This window comes from Saccopteryx bilineata, chromosome 1, assembly GCF_036850765.1.
Source record: "Saccopteryx bilineata isolate mSacBil1 chromosome 1, mSacBil1_pri_phased_curated, whole genome shotgun sequence".
NCBI lineage: Eukaryota > Metazoa > Chordata > Mammalia > Chiroptera > Emballonuridae > Saccopteryx > Saccopteryx bilineata.
In genome coordinates, this window is record NC_089490.1 from 74,610,861 (window position 1) to 74,632,396 (window position 21,536).

The 21,536-nt window shown below is 34.3% G+C and overlaps 1 protein-coding gene across 1 annotated transcript in view; it reads right to left on the minus strand.

Moving 5' to 3' along the window:
• ASCC3 (activating signal cointegrator 1 complex subunit 3) overlaps positions 1 to 21,536 on the minus strand; it is a 353,954-nt gene that overhangs the window by 117,810 nt on the left and 214,608 nt on the right. Inside the window, exons 26-30 of the mRNA XM_066254466.1 lie at positions 20,597 to 20,682; positions 19,080 to 19,246; positions 18,824 to 18,969; positions 18,591 to 18,711; positions 16,226 to 16,368 (exon numbers count right to left, since the gene is read on the minus strand). Coding sequence (XP_066110563.1) covers positions 16,226 to 16,368; positions 18,591 to 18,711; positions 18,824 to 18,969; positions 19,080 to 19,246; positions 20,597 to 20,682 — 663 coding nt within the window. The remainder of the gene's footprint in view (positions 1 to 16,225; positions 16,369 to 18,590; positions 18,712 to 18,823; positions 18,970 to 19,079; positions 19,247 to 20,596; positions 20,683 to 21,536) is intronic.

Below are 21,536 nucleotides of genomic sequence, written 5' to 3' on the forward strand. Positions count from 1 at the left end.
TCCATCATATGCTATAATGCTTTCATCCAGTTTTGGTCCTTCATTTAACTTTTTTTTTTTACTTTATAAACTTAAAATTTTAAATCAATCCCATATGTTTTGTTGCCTCATTTTGTGATCAAATATATATTCACCTACTAATTCAACTTCTGTTATACTTTTACTTTTTGCAGTTAAATAATTAACGTGTAATATATTTTGTAACAGCAAAAATGGTAGAAATCTAAGTTATTTTTAAAAATAATTAGTCAAACATTCTAGCAATTCTGTTTAAATAATTCCATACCTCATTTACTTTAAAAGCTAACCTTATTATACTCAGCACTCTTATATATTCCAGTTTTTAAATTTTAAAAGATTTAACATCTATTGATAGTTTCAGTTTAAATCACTAAAATTTCATGTCTAAATGGTTTCTAAAACTTGTATTTTATAAATACCCTCCAAATATTCTATCATTTCCTACTCTACATGGAAAACACTTAATGCAACCCAGATTTTATGGAAACATGCCGCAAATCTTATTTTCTTACAAAATTAATTCCCTCTAAAGAACTACGTAGAAAGCCCCATTCTTTCTATTTAATGATAGACCTGTTCTGGTCTTTGAAGCAGAGGAGGACACAAGGTGTATCATGGGACAGTTCTTTCTGGACAACTCAACCAGGGAAGTAAGGCAGATCGAGTAGTTTGAAACTACATGAGCATTTTTAAATAAAGCACATTTTAGTTATATCTGTAGCTTCACTACCAAAGTCCAAGAGTAAACACTAGTGGAGCAGGAACTTGGAAATAGGTACATGTATAATTATTATACAATATTGTAATATGTCTAAGAACTGAAATAGAAATATTAAACACTGACAATTGTCTGCAGACTTCATTTCCTTTTCCAATTACTATTAATCACCTCCAATTTACACAAGTATACTTAATAATAAAACTCTTGGCTGTGCATAGACCAATAAATTCCATAGATCACAAAATCTCCATCTAGGGAAACTACACCAGGCTGAAGTTTAGTAAAAATGCATAAGACAAGCAGATAATATTGTGAAGCATTCCAACTGTTTTCACTTTTACTCATTTTTTTCCAATGGTCAAAATTTTTTTCCTAGTTTTTTTTTAATGTGGCTTGCCTTTATAATTATTATTAACGTATAAAAAATACTGCACAGACAAGGTGCAGTATTTTTGACATATATAGAAATAGTATTTATCAACTTTCCCTGAAGGAAATGCAATATATAAACAGTTCATTCTGTGTTAGAGTCATAATAAGGTCACCTGATATTCCTGCATTATTTACTTTGTAAACTGTTAAGCAAGAATATGGAAATGTGTTAACATAAATCCACTTTACCTTTAAAATTAGCGGATAAATAAGATGACTACAAATGCATGCTATAAAGAAAGGTGCTTGTCTGGTCTCATAAATTATATGTCAGCCATTCACAAGTGACAGCCTAATATCCATTTTTTGTTCAACAGTTCACCATATAAAATATCTTCAATTTATACTATCAAGAATTAATTCACTGATATTCTTGCTCTGAGAATTAGTTTCAGGGATTTTTTTTCAGTTTCATAACTTAAACAACAGTGTATTGTGTTTTTAAAATTTGTATAATTTATTGTTCCATGGTAATGCCAATCATACCCAAAATGTAATGTACCATTTACCATAGAAAAGCTAAAGAATCCTATGGCATTAATATCTTGTCTTTCACATCAGGGAAGGCTAGCTGTTTCTCATTCTCCAGCCCTTCCTCACTTTCACATAAATCAATGCATTAAAAAGAACTATTTGCTTATCTGAACTGGCAAAGACCTAAAATCCTCATGAGGACAATCACTAAAAACAACTTCATTTATTATATGGTTACTGTGTATGAATTCTGAGTTATTTGAACATCATAAAAAAGCAAAATTTATAGTAACGTTAATCATTAAGCATAAAATACTACTTAGGACAACCTGTTTAAATTTGAAAATGTAAAATTTTGAATAAATTAAGTTTCATGTTGATCAAAACATAATACAAACAAAATTTTTCAGGAACTAAGAATAATGAAAGCTTAAAACATGACACTAGATATTGTTTGTTGAGTACTTATGGATCAGGCATTATGTTTACTACTTTATAAAATGATTATACTTAATCCTTTATATCAAGTTATACAGCTTTAATGTAATACCTAATTTATTTGTGCACATACCCAGTACATTACAAATGAAAATATCAGCGATTTTGAATACTATAGAGTAGATTTCTCAACCCTGGTTCCATGAGAGAATCAAATCTGAATTACCATCTTCTCAATTCCCCAAGCAATGGTGGGGCCGTTGTAGATGGTTAGGAGACAAGCTCGTTTACTACAGAAAATGGATACCTTAGGAAGTTAAGGTTTAATTCTTTTTAGGAAAGATTCTTAAAACTCTGCTACAGAATTTTAAAAAGAATATTCATGATAATTAAAATACTTTGATATAGGAAGTTTTAATTCCACAGTTTATTTCTGTTCAACTAATATTTGTTGTAATGTATAGGTAACTTTTCAATAAGTGATTTGAAATATGCCTGACTACATGTTAGTTGAACCAAAAAATTATTCAATATTATAAATAAAAGAAAAACAGATCTATACTCCTCTAACATAGTGGCCTTTCCTTAGGTTGGTGGGGGAGGAGGCACATATGTAAACTGTTGAACCAATTACTTTAACTTAATAGAATTTTTTTATATTTTAAATTTATTATACTCAAAAAGCTTTTGTAGAAAGATAGGATTCCATTTAAGTAGATACATTACTTTGTGCCTGAAATACATTCCAGTCAGAATATAATTCAGTGAGCTGATGACAATGTTGGCTCCAAAAGAAAGGAGGAGACCAGATTGGACAAGAATGAGCTAACAGATTGTGCAGCCCAATTCTGTCCCTTTGAGTGTGATATATTGTTTCAAGATGCTAAAAACCCATACTTTCTCAAAGCACATTGTTGTGCTGCTTTTCCCATTTTCACAGAATCCTCATTATCAGAACTTTGTACTCTTTTCAAAGCACGTCAGAGCCAGACCATATGCCACTGAATAATGCTTATCAATTGTCTAAAACGCCCAATAAAAGATGCACCATACAGAAGAATATAAAAGTTATGAATACTTTCATTTTGAAAATAAATAATTAAATATATCACATCTGGTACAGATGTTAAATGAAGATTAAACATTTCCTCATAATTACTAAGTGTTAACTTTTTAAAATACACTTCTGTATGATGAACTCCATAGACTGAAGGGGAAAAGCTCAAAAAAAAAAAAAAAAGCCAACCAACCAACTAAAAAAAGCAGATAACCTTTAAAACATTCTAATCATCTACTAACAGTAAAGAAATAAAAAACTAAATTAATCAAAGACAGCATATTTCCAAACTTTACCAGTCCTCCTCGGAACAACATACTTGCTGCCCCTTTTGAAGCCTAAAACAACCACACTTCAAAATAATTCACCATACTGTTAATATGTTCATATGTGATTAAATGTACAATATATGTAAATTAAATATATAAATAAAATCTAACAATCTTTGCTATGTCTGCTAAATAATACAATACTATTTTCAATGTTTGTTTTTTAGTGTGGCTCAATTCTTAATAACAGTAATACCAAAACTGGCCTATAGATATTAAAGATTTTTCCTTATTAATTATTCTAATTTAATTCACTACGTATTGGTAGGAAATCCCAGTGTATGTGCTTCATATTTATTTTTGTGCATACAATTTATGCTTACATCCATTTTTTTTAGAGTTCACATTCCAGAACATACTTAGGAGCCTTTTAATACATTGAAAAGTTTTTTAAATGCAGAGAAAGTTGATGAAAGGAACTTTATAGAGTTAATTTTCTAAAATAGAATCGTTTTCAATGTAAAAAATACTACATTATATGAATTAAATTTATAAAGGACCACAAGCCAAATATTATAAAAATATGACCAACTTTTATCAGAGTTTTCAGCAAAAAGTACCTATTTATAAGGTATTATTCAATGTAATTACAATTAACATTTACTGAACATTTAATTCTGTCCCACCTGTACTAACTACATTAACTGTATTAATGCACTTAATCCTCACAAGAATCCCATGAGGATAGGACTGTTATTATTATTATTCTTTTATAGATTAAAGGATGAGATTCAGAGCTTACACATACCACCAAGGTCATGTAGCAGTCACTATGGAACTTAGGAAGCCTGACTGCAGTCCAAGCTCTCAATGCCATACTCTAATCAGCACACACATGAGAGAGATATTAACGTAACTACTTAAAGTAATGACACCATTCATTTGGCTTAAAGCTGGGCCTCATTGTTCAAAACACAGGTAAGATTAGGTGGGATATAAAACTGAGACTCAGGGACACAGATAAAAGTGAAGTGGTTACCAGGGGGAAGGGGAGGGAAGTAAAGAGGGACAAATACACGGGGTGGAAAATGACTTGACTTTGGGTGATGGGCACACAAGGCAATCAACAGTTCAAATGGTATAGAGATGTTCACCTGAAAATATTCACCTGAAACCTATGTACTCTTACTGATCAATGTCACCCCATTAAATTAAATTTCTAAGTTAAAAAAATAGAAAAATAAAAACAGGTCAGATTTATATACTAGAGTCACAAGCTGGACAACTCTACGCAGATGACTTGCAAAAATTTTTATTCTTTATTATTTGAGCATATCCACTCTTATGCCTCAAAATGATGAATATCTAAAATTATCTTTCTTTATAAACTAGAATATCACCTCTCAGGATTGAGAATGGTACAGCTCTTGTTGGCTGCTTGTGTTTTATATTTTAGCTACTGACTTTTCTCTATTTTTACTGTATTTCCATCCCTGTCAAATCTCACACAACTCCACTTTGACTTTTCCGTCTTCTCTAGTCAGTATGCTGTCTATAATTCCATTCACCATGTGTCAGAGTGGAAGAAAACAGGCTCTGAGTCAGATACCCCAGATCTTAGTTTTCAAGCTACACTTACTTATTTGTACTAATTGGTAAATCACTTATTTCTTCCAAGTTTTAGTTTCTGTAGCTGTAGAACTGGGGTAACAAAAACAACCCTCCCAGAATTCATGATTATATGAGAATATATAGCCATTAGTAAACTATAAAACATTCTTAACACGTCAGTTATTGCTAAGCAGAATAAGAGCTTTGCCTTGTTCTTTAGAAGGACATGCATGATACCAACGAAGACAAAATAAAAATGAATGGTTTCCTATCTTATAACTACTTTTAACTGCACAAATATTCTATAAGGCCCAAATGAGTTTAAATACAGCAAATCTATAAATAATGTCTATTTTAACACATATTTTTAGCCTTATAGTTTCTTTACTGGCCAGTTGTTAAGAGGTCAGAGACCTGATTAAAATAGGAAGCACTTGGGGTGAGACTTTTGTATCACGAGCCAAATCTATTTTAGTTTGATTAAAAAAAAATACACACACTCAGATCCTTCTGGTTTAAAATGTGGTTACCCTGCATTAAACTCTAATTTCTGATTTTCAATAATCTCAAAGTCCATCTTCAAAGCCTAGTCATAACTTCTTACCTATAGAAAAAGGTAAATAGATATATGATGAATGAAAAAGAAAATAAATCAGAGAAAACAATAGTAAAATGTGATTAACAGAAACTTCACTGAATCGAAACTTGTGATGATTTCAAGTAAAGTAGACTACTGTTCATTGGTAAGTCTTTGAAGATTTTACTTGTAATGAGTGAGATTGGATGAGGCCGAGGCCAGTGGCTCAGTGGATATAGAGTCAGCCCGGCATATGGTTGTCCCAGGTGCAATTCCTGTTCAGGGCACACAGGAGAAGTGACCATCTGCTTATTCCCTCTCCCTCTCCCCTTCTCTCCTTCTTCCCTTCCTGCAGACAGTGACTCGATGGTTTGAGCATGACCCTGAGTGCTGAGGATAACTCTGTTGGAGCACATCAGCCTCAGGTGCTAAAATAGCTTGGTACTCAAGCATTGGCCCACAATGGGGTTGCCAGGTGGATCCTGATCGGGGTACATGCGGCAGTCTGCCTCACTATCGCCCTTCCCCTTAACTTAAAAAAAAAGAGATTGGATGAGTTATGTTTAGCTTAAAATGACAAACTCTTCAGGTATCTAAAAATACCTTCACTGTTAGCATGTGAAAATAACAGTCTTACTTATCATAAAAGTGTTCTGTTATGCACTTTGTGCTCCTGTGCACCTATGCTACAATTTCCCATAAATTCACTCTGAAGCTTTGTGTAAAAAATTAATTAGCACATTTCTTTAATAATGTTCAGTGTACAGTAGTCCCCCTTATCTGCAGGGGATATGTTCCCAGACCCCCAGCGGTTGTCTGAAACTGTAACACCGAACCCTATACATACCATGTTTTTAACAGTCTGGAGGGAGAGGTAACCCTGCTGGTAACTGGTGAGACATAGAGGAGTTGGTGTGTGTGTGGGGGGAGAGTGTAAACAAGACTGAAGTCTCATAACCAGACATGGTTCTGCTTTCTCACTCCAGGTATGGCATCCAGTGGTGGGATTCAGCCAGTTTGCTCCAGTTTGGCAGAACTGATACTTAATTTTTTTATTGAGTTCAGCAAATCGGTTGTTAAAATGGCACTTGTAATCAGGGTTCGCTCTAAGGTGGGTGCCTGGTAAGCTGCCCAATGTGGAAATCACAAATTTATATTTCTTACTTTTTTTACTCAGTGAGAGGAGGGGAGGCAGAGAGACAGACTCCCACATGTGCTTTGATCGGGATCCACTTGGCAAACCCACTAGGGGGCAATGCTCTGCCCATCTGGGGCTGCTCCTCCCATGCTCAGCAACTGAGCTATTTTAGCACCTGAGGTGGATGCCACAGAGCCATCCTCAGCACCTAGGGCCAACTTGCTCCAATCAAGCCATGGCTGCAGGAGGTAGTGGTAGAAAGAGGCTAGAGAAGGAAGGGTGGAGAAGCAGATAAGTGCTTCTCCTGTGTGCCCTGACCAGGACTCAAACCCAGGACTTCCACATGCTGGGTGATACTCTATACCTCTGAACCATCAGGCCAGGGCCTTATTACTCATTTTTAACATTTATCTGTGCAACATTGTATTTTAAGCACCGGCAGTAATGTTCATTCTGTCTATAGGTGAAAAAAAATTGACAGAACTATGCTTGTAATATTTATTTATTCATTTCATAAAACTCATTATATCATTGATGAAATACTACATTTTAATTCCTTCATGTTTTTAACTTCAGTCATTTGTTTCTAACATATCAAACACAATGACTATTATTGGTCTACGTCTAAAGGAATAAGGTCCTACTCCTACAATGAAAATATGGTTAAGAATAAATCATACAGTTGATGATACTCAGATAAATGCAAAGAAAATAGTAAGTGAGGATGCCACTCAGGAAACAATATGGAAATAATCTTAAATAAAAAGTTTTATTGTCAGATATTATTTAATATTTTTTCATTATTATTTTAAAACTCTTATAATCTAGTTTTCTGTACCTCTTGTATTGTTCTTTTAAATACATGAAATAAAAAACTACCTTTTGGTATATTGTATTTTTATACTTAAAACGGTCATTAGGGCAGAAAATCGGTTGTTAAGTTATTTGAATTCCACCCCTGATGGCATCTCATCCAAGGTGTCAGTGATGAAGTGAGGGCAGTATTCTGAGTTTTTAGTCAGTGAAACCATTCAAACAAAATGATGCTTCCTTCTGCTTTTTTATCTGTTAGTGCCGATTAGAGACTAGCACAGTGCACCCTTCCATGTGGGGCCAGACTACAGAGTATCTGGTGGAAACCAACAGACCGTACTTGTTAGGCGTTACATTTTAACATTAATTAAAATACATAGCAGAGATTTTAAGAGTTGTATGTCCTATTTGCTTTAATTTCCTTCCCCTCCCACTCATTTCCTCCTCAAGTCATTCCAAACTGGCTTCTGTTCACAACATGTCACTGGCTCTGCTTGCCAAGCTCTTCCCAAATATCCGAGTGCTAACCCCGTGGGTGTTTCACGGCTCGCACATCCCTCCACTCCGTTAGCATCTGATGCAGTCACGCACTCCTCCCTCACGAAACCCTCTCTTCCGCAGTGTGTCAGAACGCGCCTTCATCACTGGCACCGCCCTCTCTGTGCCCTCTGCCAGCTCATTTCCTACCTAAGCTCACAATGAGAGAGTCCCTCCAGGCCTGCCCTCTGGCTCTCCACTCTGTCTCAGGTCTCTTGTGCTCACCAGAGTTTAAAGGCTGCTTCTGTCACCACACTGTAGTCTGTATGTATGTGTTACATATAGTCACATATACAGTGTGGTGACAGCCAGAGGGAAAGAGGATGGGAGTGGGTGGAGTTGAGCAAAGGGGGGTAACTGGGTTGAAAAGAGGCTTCGCTGTGGTGACGGGTACACAATACAGTGTGCAGATGATGTTTTGGGAAATTGTACACTTGAAACTTGCCTATGGCTTTGTAAACCAATGTCACCCCAAATAATTCAATTAAAAAAAGTAAAGGTTGCTTCTGTCATCACACTCTCAAGTTCATGTTCATTTCACATCCTCTGAGTACTTTACAGACTTTCTATATCTAATTGCCTTGAAATCTCCACTTGACAATCTTTGACATACAAATTAACACATCTGAAATATAACTTAAAATAAAAACCTCTCAAATTTGTCTCCTCCTTCCGTTCTATCTTTTCAATGTTTCTCATTTTAATAAATGACAACATTATTTATTCAGATGTTTAGTTAACGGGGTAGCAATTCTCGATTGTTTTCTTCTTCTCAATCTTCATTCCCTCTTTATCAGATAGTAATACTGCATCTAGCCCAAAATAAATTTTTTCATTCCTACTGTCAGCACCCTAGAAGGCCCCTGGGTCACCACCATTAATTCCACGCTTATATCCATTTCCATCCATTTTTAACTAAACAGCAAAAGTGACCTTAAAATATAAATAGGAGAATGTAACTTTTCTAGCCTACAACCTTGTCATGCTCTGGACACCCCTCCCTTAGATACTCACTCAGCTTACTTCCTTGCTTCCTTCCGTTCTCTGTTCAAAGATGTCCTCATCAGACAGGCCTTCTCTACTTGTATTAACATAAAGCATTCTACTATCATCTCAGCACTCCCTACTCTCTTGACCCAGCCTATTTTTCTCTCTCTGAACTGTCACAATGTGACATATTTCCTTATCATCTACCATATAACTAGAATGTTAGTTTCCTAAGGGCAAGAACTTAACCCAACACAGAGAAGGAACTCAATAAATGCCTGTGTAATAAATGAATCAATGAATCTATTCCTATAGCACATAGAGCTAAAACCCAAGCTATTTAACTGTGGGCCAAGAGCTGCATGACCTGGCTCTCTCTCTCTCAAACTGAACTTGTTCCTCTCTCCTCCAAGCCTACTCTGCTCCATCCAGCAAGACTGGTATCTCAGTTCCTCTGACGTGCTTTTCCCTTCACCCGAAAGCGGTTATATTACAGTGTAGCTGCTCTCATTCTCTGCTTAAAGTGTCCTCTCCTTGCAGAAGTCTTCTCTGACCATTCTATTTAAAGAAGCTTCCCATCCCCTAATTCGATTGCATTTCTTATTGGTTTCATTCAGTTTTCATAATTTAATACTAGTTTAATCATACATATATTTTTAAATTTGTATCTTCATTTAAGCTTCTTGAGAATTGAGAGCAGTTAGCTAACACAATGCTTGTTAAGTTGTAGACAATCAACAAATGTTAAGTGAACACTTTACAAATTCTGGTAAGAGTTACATATTGGGTTAAGTTCAAAAATTATTTTATGGATATTTTGAGCAAGGGACAGAAAGAATGCCTGACTACATGATACCAGATAACCTTATAGCTGAAGCTGCTGATCATAAACTGGATGTTATCTGATCTGTCTAGTTACATATTTAGGTGTGTCTAGCAGCAGGCCATTGTTAGTAAAAATGAAAGGACTAGATGGAAGACTATTATGAAAGGTAATTCATGAAAACTCCGTGTGTGTGTCTGTTTCTGCCACATTATCCCTACTTAAACTTTCCTAGGTCCCATTGGGTACTTCTGATGTCAAGTGGACTGAGGGGTAAAAAAATTACAAATGACAAATGGCTTTGAATAAGACAGTGGCATTCTACGTGGTGTTGTAGCCCTTTCAAGGATGACTCTAAGGAAAAGAGTACAGACTACACATCAAGTACTGCCCTGTCAGAAGCTCGGCAAAAGCTTGTTGCTCTTTGAGAACTAGTCATGAAAAAAGCCAAAGTTTTATGTAGACTGGTCTCAGAATTAAAGACTCTTTTTAGCTCATGACGATGTTTACCAAAAAAGTAAAAGCCGTGAGGAAAATGCTGTCAAGTCAAGTGAGCAAAATGATCACCGAGGACAGCAGGCATCCTCCCTGCCAGGACCCAGGACTTTAGGCGGTGGGTCTGTGCTAAGTGGTGCCACGGTACCAGAGGTGAAGACTGTGCACAGTAAACAGACTCTCACTTCCTCAGCAGACCCAGCTGCTGCCAATGCTCAGTGCCTAAGATGCCACCAATGCGAACAACCCTGGCCCATCGTAAACTACCTTACGGGGACCAGATACCTATCTGATTGTAAGAAAATTATATTTGACCTTTTGTTCACAGAGGGGGCATTTACTTGAAGTGATATCTGAAATGGACACTCTGGATTTTGATTCTCTTTTCCCAACCAGCAGGTTGTACAAGTAGCTACAGGCAGGATTACTGAATGTCTTATATGTTATCATGATATCCTGTATATTAATGTTTTGATCGCAGAACTCACTTCATCGAGAAAGATTAAGACAACGGATGCTATAGGACCCGATGGTCTTATTATGCCCAGAAAGTGCTGGCTTTATAGCTTAGTGGCTTAGACTGCCAGCTGAGAGATATCACTTGGGCAAGACTGGGATGCTTTCTTATAGGATGGGGTGTATGCTTTGGACTAGTTAGCAATCATTAAATGGTATTATTTTTTCTCAATGATAGAATACATAGTTATAGGAACCAAGGAGTAAATGTGTATGGATGACTTTTGCAAGCACATTAATAAACCACTTCAAAATTTTTTGTTTCCATTCTCTATAATTCTAGCTCTGTGAGGTTGAAGGCTTCATAAATAAGAGATACTACAATTTACTTGGAAGCTGAAACAGCCGCATGGTCTCATACTATGTGGTGAACAAGCAAAATATGGTCATGGTGTAATTTAAGTGACCGATCTGGATGTAAAAATCAGGCGGTTGCTAAAGAATAGGGGGAGGAAAACACATGCATAGAACTCCGAGAAATCTTCTCACATGACCATATCCATTTGAAAATTAATCAAAGCGAAGACCTATATATAAAGCACATATAAAAATCCAATTTCCAATTTTTCAGGAATGTGGGTTTTGTTACTTCACTGAATAAAGAACATTAATTAGCTTCGGGGGCTGCTTAAAGAAGTGCACAAATGATGGATGAAAGAGAAAATTATAAATATTGGTTTGACCCCCGATCAGTTGCAGAAAGAAATATTATGGCTTTTACTCATTTCCTTGCTATCTCATATATGCACTAACATATTTTAAACTATTTTGTTTATCTTTCCTCTCCCTCCCTCCACTGTTGAATACAGCATGGGTTGACTGTGGGTAACTTTATAATGTAGTCAACTGCCTAGAGAAAGAATATTGAGATGAGATTGCAGAAGAACCAGAGGGTGACTGATATGACCAAGAGATCCAGGGCTAATGAAGTCAAAGATGAATTTTTCAGGTGATTGCCCTGGAGAGAGGTGAATGAATTTGGGATATATGAGCAAAAACTGTATTGTCAACAAAAATTTTTTTTAAATGTTTTTAGGTGTACGTATGGAGAGAATGGTACATGAATGGGTTTGGGTCACTAAGGGAATGTAGCTGATCTTTGCTGTTCATAAATGGCTGCTATCTGAACATTTCCTCCTAAAACAGAGGTCACAGAGGGGAAGGTATTCCCCATTTCTGCTGCATGCTCGAAACTGAAGCTCAGGCATTTCGATGTTTCTATCTTCCACTTGAAACTTGAGGGAGTAATGCAAAAACCTAACAACAATTTTAGGGTAAGTGGTGGCTGTCAAACTGAGAATCCAAGTAACATGACAGCATATGCCCATGAACTTTAAAATTACAACAAGAAATAACTGCAAATCTGATGCAATTACTTCATAATGGCAAATAAGAAAGGGATGACTTTCAGGGTTTCCTCATGCTGCAATATGATTTCACATCAATGATACATTTGAAGGGGTTTTCTTAATGCTTTATGCTGAAACTTTACTGGGTTAAAAAGATAGATGGATAACTTATTGCTTTTGTTAAGAAATGAATTAGCACACATATATTCTTCCTTAGTTATATTGTTTCTCTCCATCTTCTTCAAATTTGCCCTAGCTTTCCTTTCTGTCTTCCATTCTCCCCTTCCTAGCCAGCCAGCCAGCCCTACATGTAGGTCCACTTCTTGACTTAAGGCTATTCAGTTGCAGAACAATTCTGATGCAGCCCTATTTCCCAGGCACCCTGCTCCACAGCTGCCAGGATCATTTCTCTTGTGCTTACCCTGCCTCTTTCGAATGATCAAGATGTCAACACCAGAATCGCACCCAGAGTACCTCTGTCCTGCCACCACTCTGACACTGTACAAGGAGCAGCACAGGAACAGCTCTCAGCTTATACACCAGGATATTATGAGAAATAACTCTTACAGAGAAAAAAAGTGTTAAAAAGCCCTCCAATATTTAAGTTGTTTTAGGAGATGAAACAATGTAAATACCTGTTTATAGTAGGTTTTGGTATAATCCGAAGATATTTGCATAGTAATTAGTTGCAACCCCTCTGAAATTTTTATTTGAAAGGTGATTGCGTTTAGAGGCAGAAATAAAACAAAGCCTGGGTCTTGAGATGGTCTTGGTGAAATGAAATGACAATCTCTAGCTGTCTTCTTTTAACAGAAATCATGCCAGTAACTTTATAGTTTCTAATTATTCTTTATGAGAAATTTTTGTAATGACAAAAATACAAAACAGAGAAATTTTATACAATGGCTGAGCTGTCCGTAGTTCCTTAGGTCTCATATATTAAAATGAAAAAAAAACAACAGTACAGTTGTACTGTACCTGGGAAGAGCACATGAGGTTCACATCTGAGGTTAATGTGAGTCACATATGTGCTAAATGTACGGCCTCTCTCTCTATATATATACTCTGAGCCAATATCCCAAAATGTGTTCAATAGGTGTGTACTCTGTACCTTGACATCAAAGAAAAGTCTCCATTTGGAGCACTTTTAGGAATGAAACAAAAGAGAAAAAATATTAAGTCTAGATTGATGCTGCACATAAACTGTCTATATTCTATACTATTTTTTCAGCCTTTGCCTCCTATCTCAAGATAATATTTAGGTACAACAGGGTAATTATTTGGGCATGCTAATTAAATAACACAGGGCAAGAAACCTTTTGATAAAGCTATTTTGATCTTAGATTATTATCTTGTATAAATATTTGGTACACACATATAAGTAACATTAAGTAATGAAACTTGAAAGATAAAATGATAGTTTTCACTCTACTTCAATGAGTCATGTAAGATCTTTTATACCAAACTAATTTTGAAGTCCGTTACTTATTATTAAATAAGTTCATCTGTGGTCCTGTGTAAGAACATTTTGAAACATTAGTTAACCATTTTTAATTAACATATTATGGTAATAATACAGTACCATCCAACAGGTCTACTAACCCTAAATAAGTCATGAGAAGCAGAAGGAGAGAAAATGAAAACTGTTAAGACTGAATACTGGTGGGTTAGAAACACCCTTTTACTGGTTTTCAGGTTTACGAAATGAGAAAGGGGAGACACGGAGGGAGAGGGGAGATAAGGCAACCATTTTATTAGTGATTTCATCTATTTTTTCATCATTGCTCCATCTAGGAACATATTTTTAAAACTGGGAAAGTATATTAAAGGAAACTATATATAAATCTACGGAGGGAAGAGGGATGTCTATGCGGAGGAGTAGAAGAAATCATAAAGAATCATATTAATAGATTATATCATATAGGATGAAGAACTTCTATTTGTAAAAAGCTAGTAAGATATCAATAATTAAAAGTAGCAAAATTAACTAACATGGCAGAAGAATGATTAATATGTATATATAATAATAAATACATAAGGGAAAAAGTGGTATCATATAAGTTTTAGTTTTGCTTTATTTTAATTTGTTAAGGCTCTCACACAAATTTATAAGAAAAAATCTTGTCCTGTAACAGATAAAGCTCATAGAAATGAAGAGATAGAAGAGAAAAAGTATACAATTAGTAAAATATGTATGAAATAAAGGTTCAAGTCCACACAAAAAAATTACACATATACAAAAAAGGCACAAGTTAAAGCATTAAAATAAGGAACACTTGACTCTGGCCAGTTAGCTCAGTGGTAGAATACTGGCCCGGTGTGTGGATGTCCTGGGTTCAATTCCCAGTCAGGGCACATAGGAGAAGCACCCATCTGCTTCTCCACCCTGTCCCCCTGGCTTTTTTTCTCTCTCTCTTCTCCTCCCACGGCCATGGCTTGATTGGTTTGAGCACATTGGCCCTGGATGCTGAGGATGGCTCTGGGGAGCCTCTGCTTCAGGTGCTAAAAACAGCTCGGTTGCAAGCATGGCCCTAGATGGGCAGAGCATTGGTTTCAGACAGGGGTTGCCAGGTGGATCCTGGTCAGGACACATGCAGGAGTCTTTCTCTATCTCCCCTCCTCTCATTTGGAAAAGAAGAAAAAAACAAATAAATAAAAATAAAATAAGAAACATTTTATCTATAATCTATCAATAAATTCCAACAAATGAGGATGTGGTAAACTGTCACTCTCAGACATCAATGGTGATAGCATTAAATGGTATAGCCCTTTTGGAAAGTAATTAGTAGTGAATATAAAAAATTATAAAAATGTTCATATCACTTGGACCCATTACTTCTAAATTTAGAACTCTATATGAAAGAAATAATTCTAGGTAAAAAAAACCCTATAATAATAAAGATGAGTAATTATTTAATTATAGCAGAAAATAATAGAATAGTGACACAATGAATATAATTATATAGATATAAAAATTATAATTGCTTAAAATTTTAATGATGGATATTACTTGGATAAAGAATAACAACAGCTTTTTAATTTTTATATAGTGTTTCTAAATTTTGGAAAACGGTCGTTACATACTTTATAAAAAGTTAATTTTACAAAACTAGTAATTCCTTAAAAGCAGTAAACACTCAAATATAATAAAAACTTGGCTGAATATTGAAATATACACAGGTGATGATGTTAAAGAGAAAAACTATGGGGACATATAGACAGTGTTGGGATTCAGCTGGTTTGCACTGGCTCGGCAGAACTAATAACTAATTTTTTGTTGAGTTCAGCAAACTGGTTGTTAAGATGGCACTTGTAATCAGGGTTTTCTCTAACGTGGGGACCTGGGCAGCCGCCCAATGTGGAAATCACAAATTTACATTCCTTACTCTTTTTTAATGTTCATCAGTGCAACAGCGTATTCTAAGCACCCATAGTAATGTTCAGTCTGTCCACAGGTGAAAATAATTGCAAGTGAGAATGCCAAACAATATGGGAATGTCTTAAATAACAGTTTTATTGTTTTTTGTCAGGTATTATTTAATATTTTTTCATTAATATTTCAAAACTCTTTCTTATAACAATCTGGTCTTGTATACCTCTTTTGTTGTTCTTATTTAAGTATTAAATGCATGAAAGAATAAACTACTTTTTGGTATATCTTTTTTTATACTTAAAAGGGCCATTAGAGCAGAGAACCAGTTAAATTATTTGAATCCCATGACTACACAGAGATATGAAAATAAATATTTAGTGGAAAAATACTGAAAGAAAATGAATTAAAATACTAAATGTTAAGGTGATAGTATGCATTTCTTCTTTCCTCTATTTTCCCCCCAAATTTATGAATGTGACACTACACTTTTAGTATAGATTAAAACTACACACAATTAAATATGTAATTTCCATTATGCTAAAATACAAACTAATTTGTCATGTGTATGAAGTAGAACTAAAATATTCTGCTTACCTCTCTCTCATCCATATTCAACCACTGCTTTGGATCATCTTCAGTAGCCAGAAAGGCTATCAACTCCAAAGCAGTGAGACGAGTTTGGCGTCTTGATGAGACAAATATCAAAACAGGTTTGGCTGGAGAATGGCTTCTAATTGCTGTTGAAAAGTTGGGAAAATAAAATGGTAAGCAACTTAATTACCAAAATATAAATTTATTAGAACATCAAAGGGTTATATGAGTGCTAATGTTATAAGTACTTCAAGTGAATTCTGAATTTGGTCATAAAACATGGCATCATTTGAGGTTCTAAGGAACTGATACTACATTTGAGAAATGTAAAGGAAAGGTAGCTGGCCCTAAGGGAGCACAAAGCCTGGGACAGGGAAGACTGAACTGTGTTGACTCCCAGTTCTGTTGTGAGCTGCTGAGGAAGGAGACTCTGAAAAGCTGAGACTCTCCATTAATAGCTATATATGGATACTAAATCTTAGGTTGCCTTTCTATTTCTGAGTTAGGTTTCTGCTTGCCTAATAAATAATATTACAGAGTTATTTGGTCTGGGATGTGGAGAGGGAGAGAGAGAGAGAGAGAGAGAGAGGGAGAGAGAGAGAGAGAGAGAGACCAGTCTTGCAGGGTGATAAAAACTCTCTGAGAAAAGCTACAAACAAATCCTTTTTAGTTTTCTCCTATTCCCAGTAGATGAAAAATTAAGAGTTTGTGTCAATAAACTAGTAAGAGATAAGCCAGAAGAATGTTTTCCCGTTTTTCTAAGAACGTGTAAGGTTTCCAGTGGGGAGATAAGAGAATGTATGGGAGAGTTGAAGAGCACCATGCCTGAATCTCTACCTGCCTGATGGCCTGTAGGGAGCTAAAACACACAAGGTGAGGTCATTAGTTTGAAAACTGGGTCTGAAGATGGAAAAAAACAAACAAACAAACAAAACAAAACAAAATAACACAGAAACTTCACGATCCACACAGATCATTTGACCTAACTGAAAATGAGGTTTCTTGGCTATAGACAGGCTCTCAAATACTGGTAAAATAGCACAAGTAGAATTAATACTTTTGTCTACCTAGCTCTCTTAAAATAGTCAGAGATATTTAAAATTTTTACATAAGAAAGTTCAACCTGCTTGTAATTTCTTGTTTCAAATGTGAGCTGTAGAATTTCTTTTAATGGGCTAAGAAACAAAGGTTTATAATGGAAGTGTTGATATGACCTTGACTATATTTATACTCTAATAGTGAGAAATAAAACTATCATAACATCATATTTCTAAACAAAGAGATACAATGATCCCCTATGGGTATAATTAAATAGTTTATAAAGAGCTGCTGTACTGATACCATATCTAAAGAAGTTTAAATATTTCAGTTGTTTACTATTGATTTACACAATGCAAAATTCTTCATTTCAATCACTGGTATGCAATCAACCATTCTTTAAATAAATATAAGCAATCTCAACAATACATACTATAAAAAACAAACTCATTCGTCTTAGTTCTCAATCAGAATATTATAGAATGTAAATGGCAATGCTTTGGTAAATCATAGTAGAGTCACAATGTTCAAAATACACATATTAGTACAATATTGGTATCATTTGTACACATAATCATGAATGAATGTCTCTTTTTTAAACCTCAACATTTAATGGATGTTTCCTGCTGCAAGAACAGGTGTGCCTGAACAGCTCACAGCAGATTTATTGTTCATTAGTGATTTTGTACAATGCTTCTGTGGGGGTGTAAATAATCCAAGCTGCCAAGAGTGGTCTCTAGTTCACAATCAATACTTTGCTTCTGTCATAAGGCTAATTACAGCAGCTAAAAAGTCACCTCGCAACTGTCACCTCACAATCAACAGCAGTTTGCATTAGAGAATTTATTTTGGAGGTTACTTTTAATTGATATAATAAATATTCCTTATTCAGCCTAAATAAAACATGTTTCTATAAAAAATAGTATCCTTAAATCTTTTCTGCTTGCCTTACTTGTTAGAAAAGAAAAAAAACCAAAAAACAAAACACTGAAACAGAAGTAAAAAAGTACTGAGATTCATAAGTTTTATGGTTTCTGGGAAAAATTAAGATTACTTGATTCTGTTTTTACTGTGGTTTCTGTTTATCATTTGTTGAAGCTACTCCGTAAGAAAACATAACAACATATTTAGATTGATTTGATTACCATTAAAATTACATAAATTTATTCTACTATAAAGACTTTATTTCTAAATCTAATTTTCAATAGTTAATTCATAGATAAATAGTTTAAGATATCTGTAGAAGTTGAAGAAACCCAAATTATTTGGAATGCATTTAAAGCCTATCATACAAAATGATTGCTATTCATTTCAAGAAACTGAAGCTTACCCTGAAATGTAGGCTTATTCATACTAGCCATACGAGGACAGTAATGTTGACCTGGGAACCCTTGAATGTGAACTTCCAGTGGAACTGGGCGTACAGATGGTCGGAAGTTGAATAAGCCCATCTAGAGTAAAAATGAGAATGAAACCATTTTCAGTTTTTATGTTCAAGTTTATAATGTCATAGTGCCTCCTTAGTGCAGACTCCCAAGATACATTGTTAAATGCCTGATTCACCTGACGAATATTGAGCCAGTCAGCAAGGTCTCTGGCATTAGCTAATGCGGTAGATAGTCCAACTATTCTAACAGGCTTTTCTGTGTGTGATGAGATGAAATTCGTACGAGAGACAATAACTTCTAGAACAGGGCCTCTTTCTTCCCCTAGAAGATAAGAACAATGTATGTTAATCATTTTAATAAATTCTGATGCTGGCTCATGCAGGTATGAGAGCCAAAGTTTGTAAAATGGCTTCAGAGGCCGTGGTTCTCACCAAGCAGATGGATCTCATCTATGATGAGAATTGTGACTTGCTTTACATAGTTCCTGTTTTGCCAGCTTCTGCTGACTCCATCCCATTTCTCTGGTGTGGTGACAATAAGGTCAGCTTTGGCAATGGATTTCATATCAGGAGTCACATCCCCTGTTAGTTCAATAACTCTGGAGGAAATACAAATAATCCCTTTAACTTCTTAGGTAACATATGACCTTGGAAAGGCAAAATTGTATCTTTTACAATAAAATTTTATAATGCTTAAAACTATTTTATTTCCCTTTGATTGATGAAATATTCTATGCTGAGTCCAAAATATGTTTCTTAAAAATTTTAAGAAGATTTCCTCTATAAAATGAAAGACGTATAAATGCAAAATGTTGATGATCTAACTTTTATGCAGATACGAAATGTGTCAGACTTTGCTATGATTTATTTAAAAAATTCTGTCCTATATGATTTTAGAGAGATAAACTCACACCTTCTTCTTCATATGCTGGAATAAACACATATCCAATGAGGAAAAATATTACCTTATTAAGAGAAAAGGAGGCATTAATTAAGAATACAAATGTGTCAGCCTCATTTCTTAGATTGAAATTTTCTATAAATTATAGGCAAACTCAAACATACAGTACTAGGACATAAAGAAGAAAGCTGGGGCAAACATGTGCCCCCGTTTTGAATAGACCCAGATTTATAGTGAGAAAGAGGAAACTCTCGAGGCAAACTCAAAATTTTAGAAAACCACTAAATAATTTTTACATGTTTTTACATGTTTTAACACTCAAAAACAAAAGGGAGGGGCAAGATTAGTTAGTCCTACTGTAAAGTCACTTACTTTTATTCATTTTTACTTTTATTTATTTTGAATATGAAAAAATTCACGATTCAAAGAATATGTAGTGAACAGTCTCTGCAACTTTTCTAGTCACCCACTTTTCATTCTGAAGCAACTATGCTTTATTTAAACAATTTTTAACAGTATCTCTAGAGATCATTCTTTCAATATATAAAGGGCTCTTTTATAAAGTGATCCAATATTTTGAGCCATGCGAATATACCATAATTTATTTAGTGGATACTAGGGTTACCTTCAATTTTGGTATTAAAAACAATACTACAATGAATAACCTTGTGCAATATTTAAATATTGTATAAAAAATGTCCTTCAACAAATTTCTGTTGGCAAATTATTTACATGTTAAAATGTATTCTAAGCAGTTTTAAAATGTTATTCTAAATGACATGAAAAATTATTTTTCTTTGGCTTTAGATTTAAAATTTTTGAGAAAATTATCTTGCCAATAAAAGTATTTGTATTAAATAACTGAAAGAATTTTATCTTTCAATCCTCAAACAATGGGAATACTGATAACATTTTAGTAGTAGTTATAATACGTTTAAATAAAAGACTATTGAACTCACTATAAAAACATGAATTTTATGCAAATCTTTTATTTGTCAGTCTCTTTAGATAATTTAAAGCATAATTTTTGAAAGAAATAAGAACTTACTTTTTACCAAGTTTTTCTTCTATTCTAATTTTCCAGTCATCCATTCTTTCACGTACTAGGGCTTTTAGGGGTGCGATATATACTGCCTAAAGGTGGGGGGCAAAAACACTCTCATGAAAATAGTGACAGTAGTATCAAATAAAGATAAACTCCATAAAGTTTATTAAAGTATGAGAGTGTGGTTTTAAAATGTATTTTTTAATAGTGAAAGGCTTAAAATTTTAAACGGAAAAAGTCATTAACTTAATCTACATTTATCCAAAGAAAGAATAAAACATAATACGTGATAAAAATACTGACAGAAAATTTAAAATATTTTCTAAAAAGCATCAGAGGTAATTTTTAAAAAAGTATTTTATAATATTATTTTCTAAGACAATGTAAAATAAAATTTAAAAATTATGAGACAATGTATTTACAGAGAGAAAATTAGGGTTTAAATGAAAGTAAGCTTTTCCTGGAATTATAATCAATATACTTGAGTTGTAACTTTTACACAAAAAGAGTTACACTAATTTTGAAATTCTAATGAGAAATAATCTGCTTGATTAAATTTTAATGTAGAGATTTTTATGAAAGATGGCACTTATATGTAAACATTAGGTGCTATATCCTTTATTTCATTATTTTTAAATGATCCTAATAATACAAATTAACATACAGATTATTTACTGAAAAATAATTCTTTCCTTTCTAAAATATTTCACATTTAGAGTAGAGTTCTACTGATGTATTAGCATGTCACCTAATAGGTTAATAATACATGAGACTGAAAAGTAGGAAAACTTTTAACAGGGAAGAAAAGCCACTAATTGGAAGTCACTAAAAAAGTTAAAACATTTCTGAAATCACAAAATCAGGAAAAAGCACATAATTCCAACCACAAAGTATGAATTAGCTTTCTTAACAAAACAATATTTTTAAACTGTGAGTACTTCAT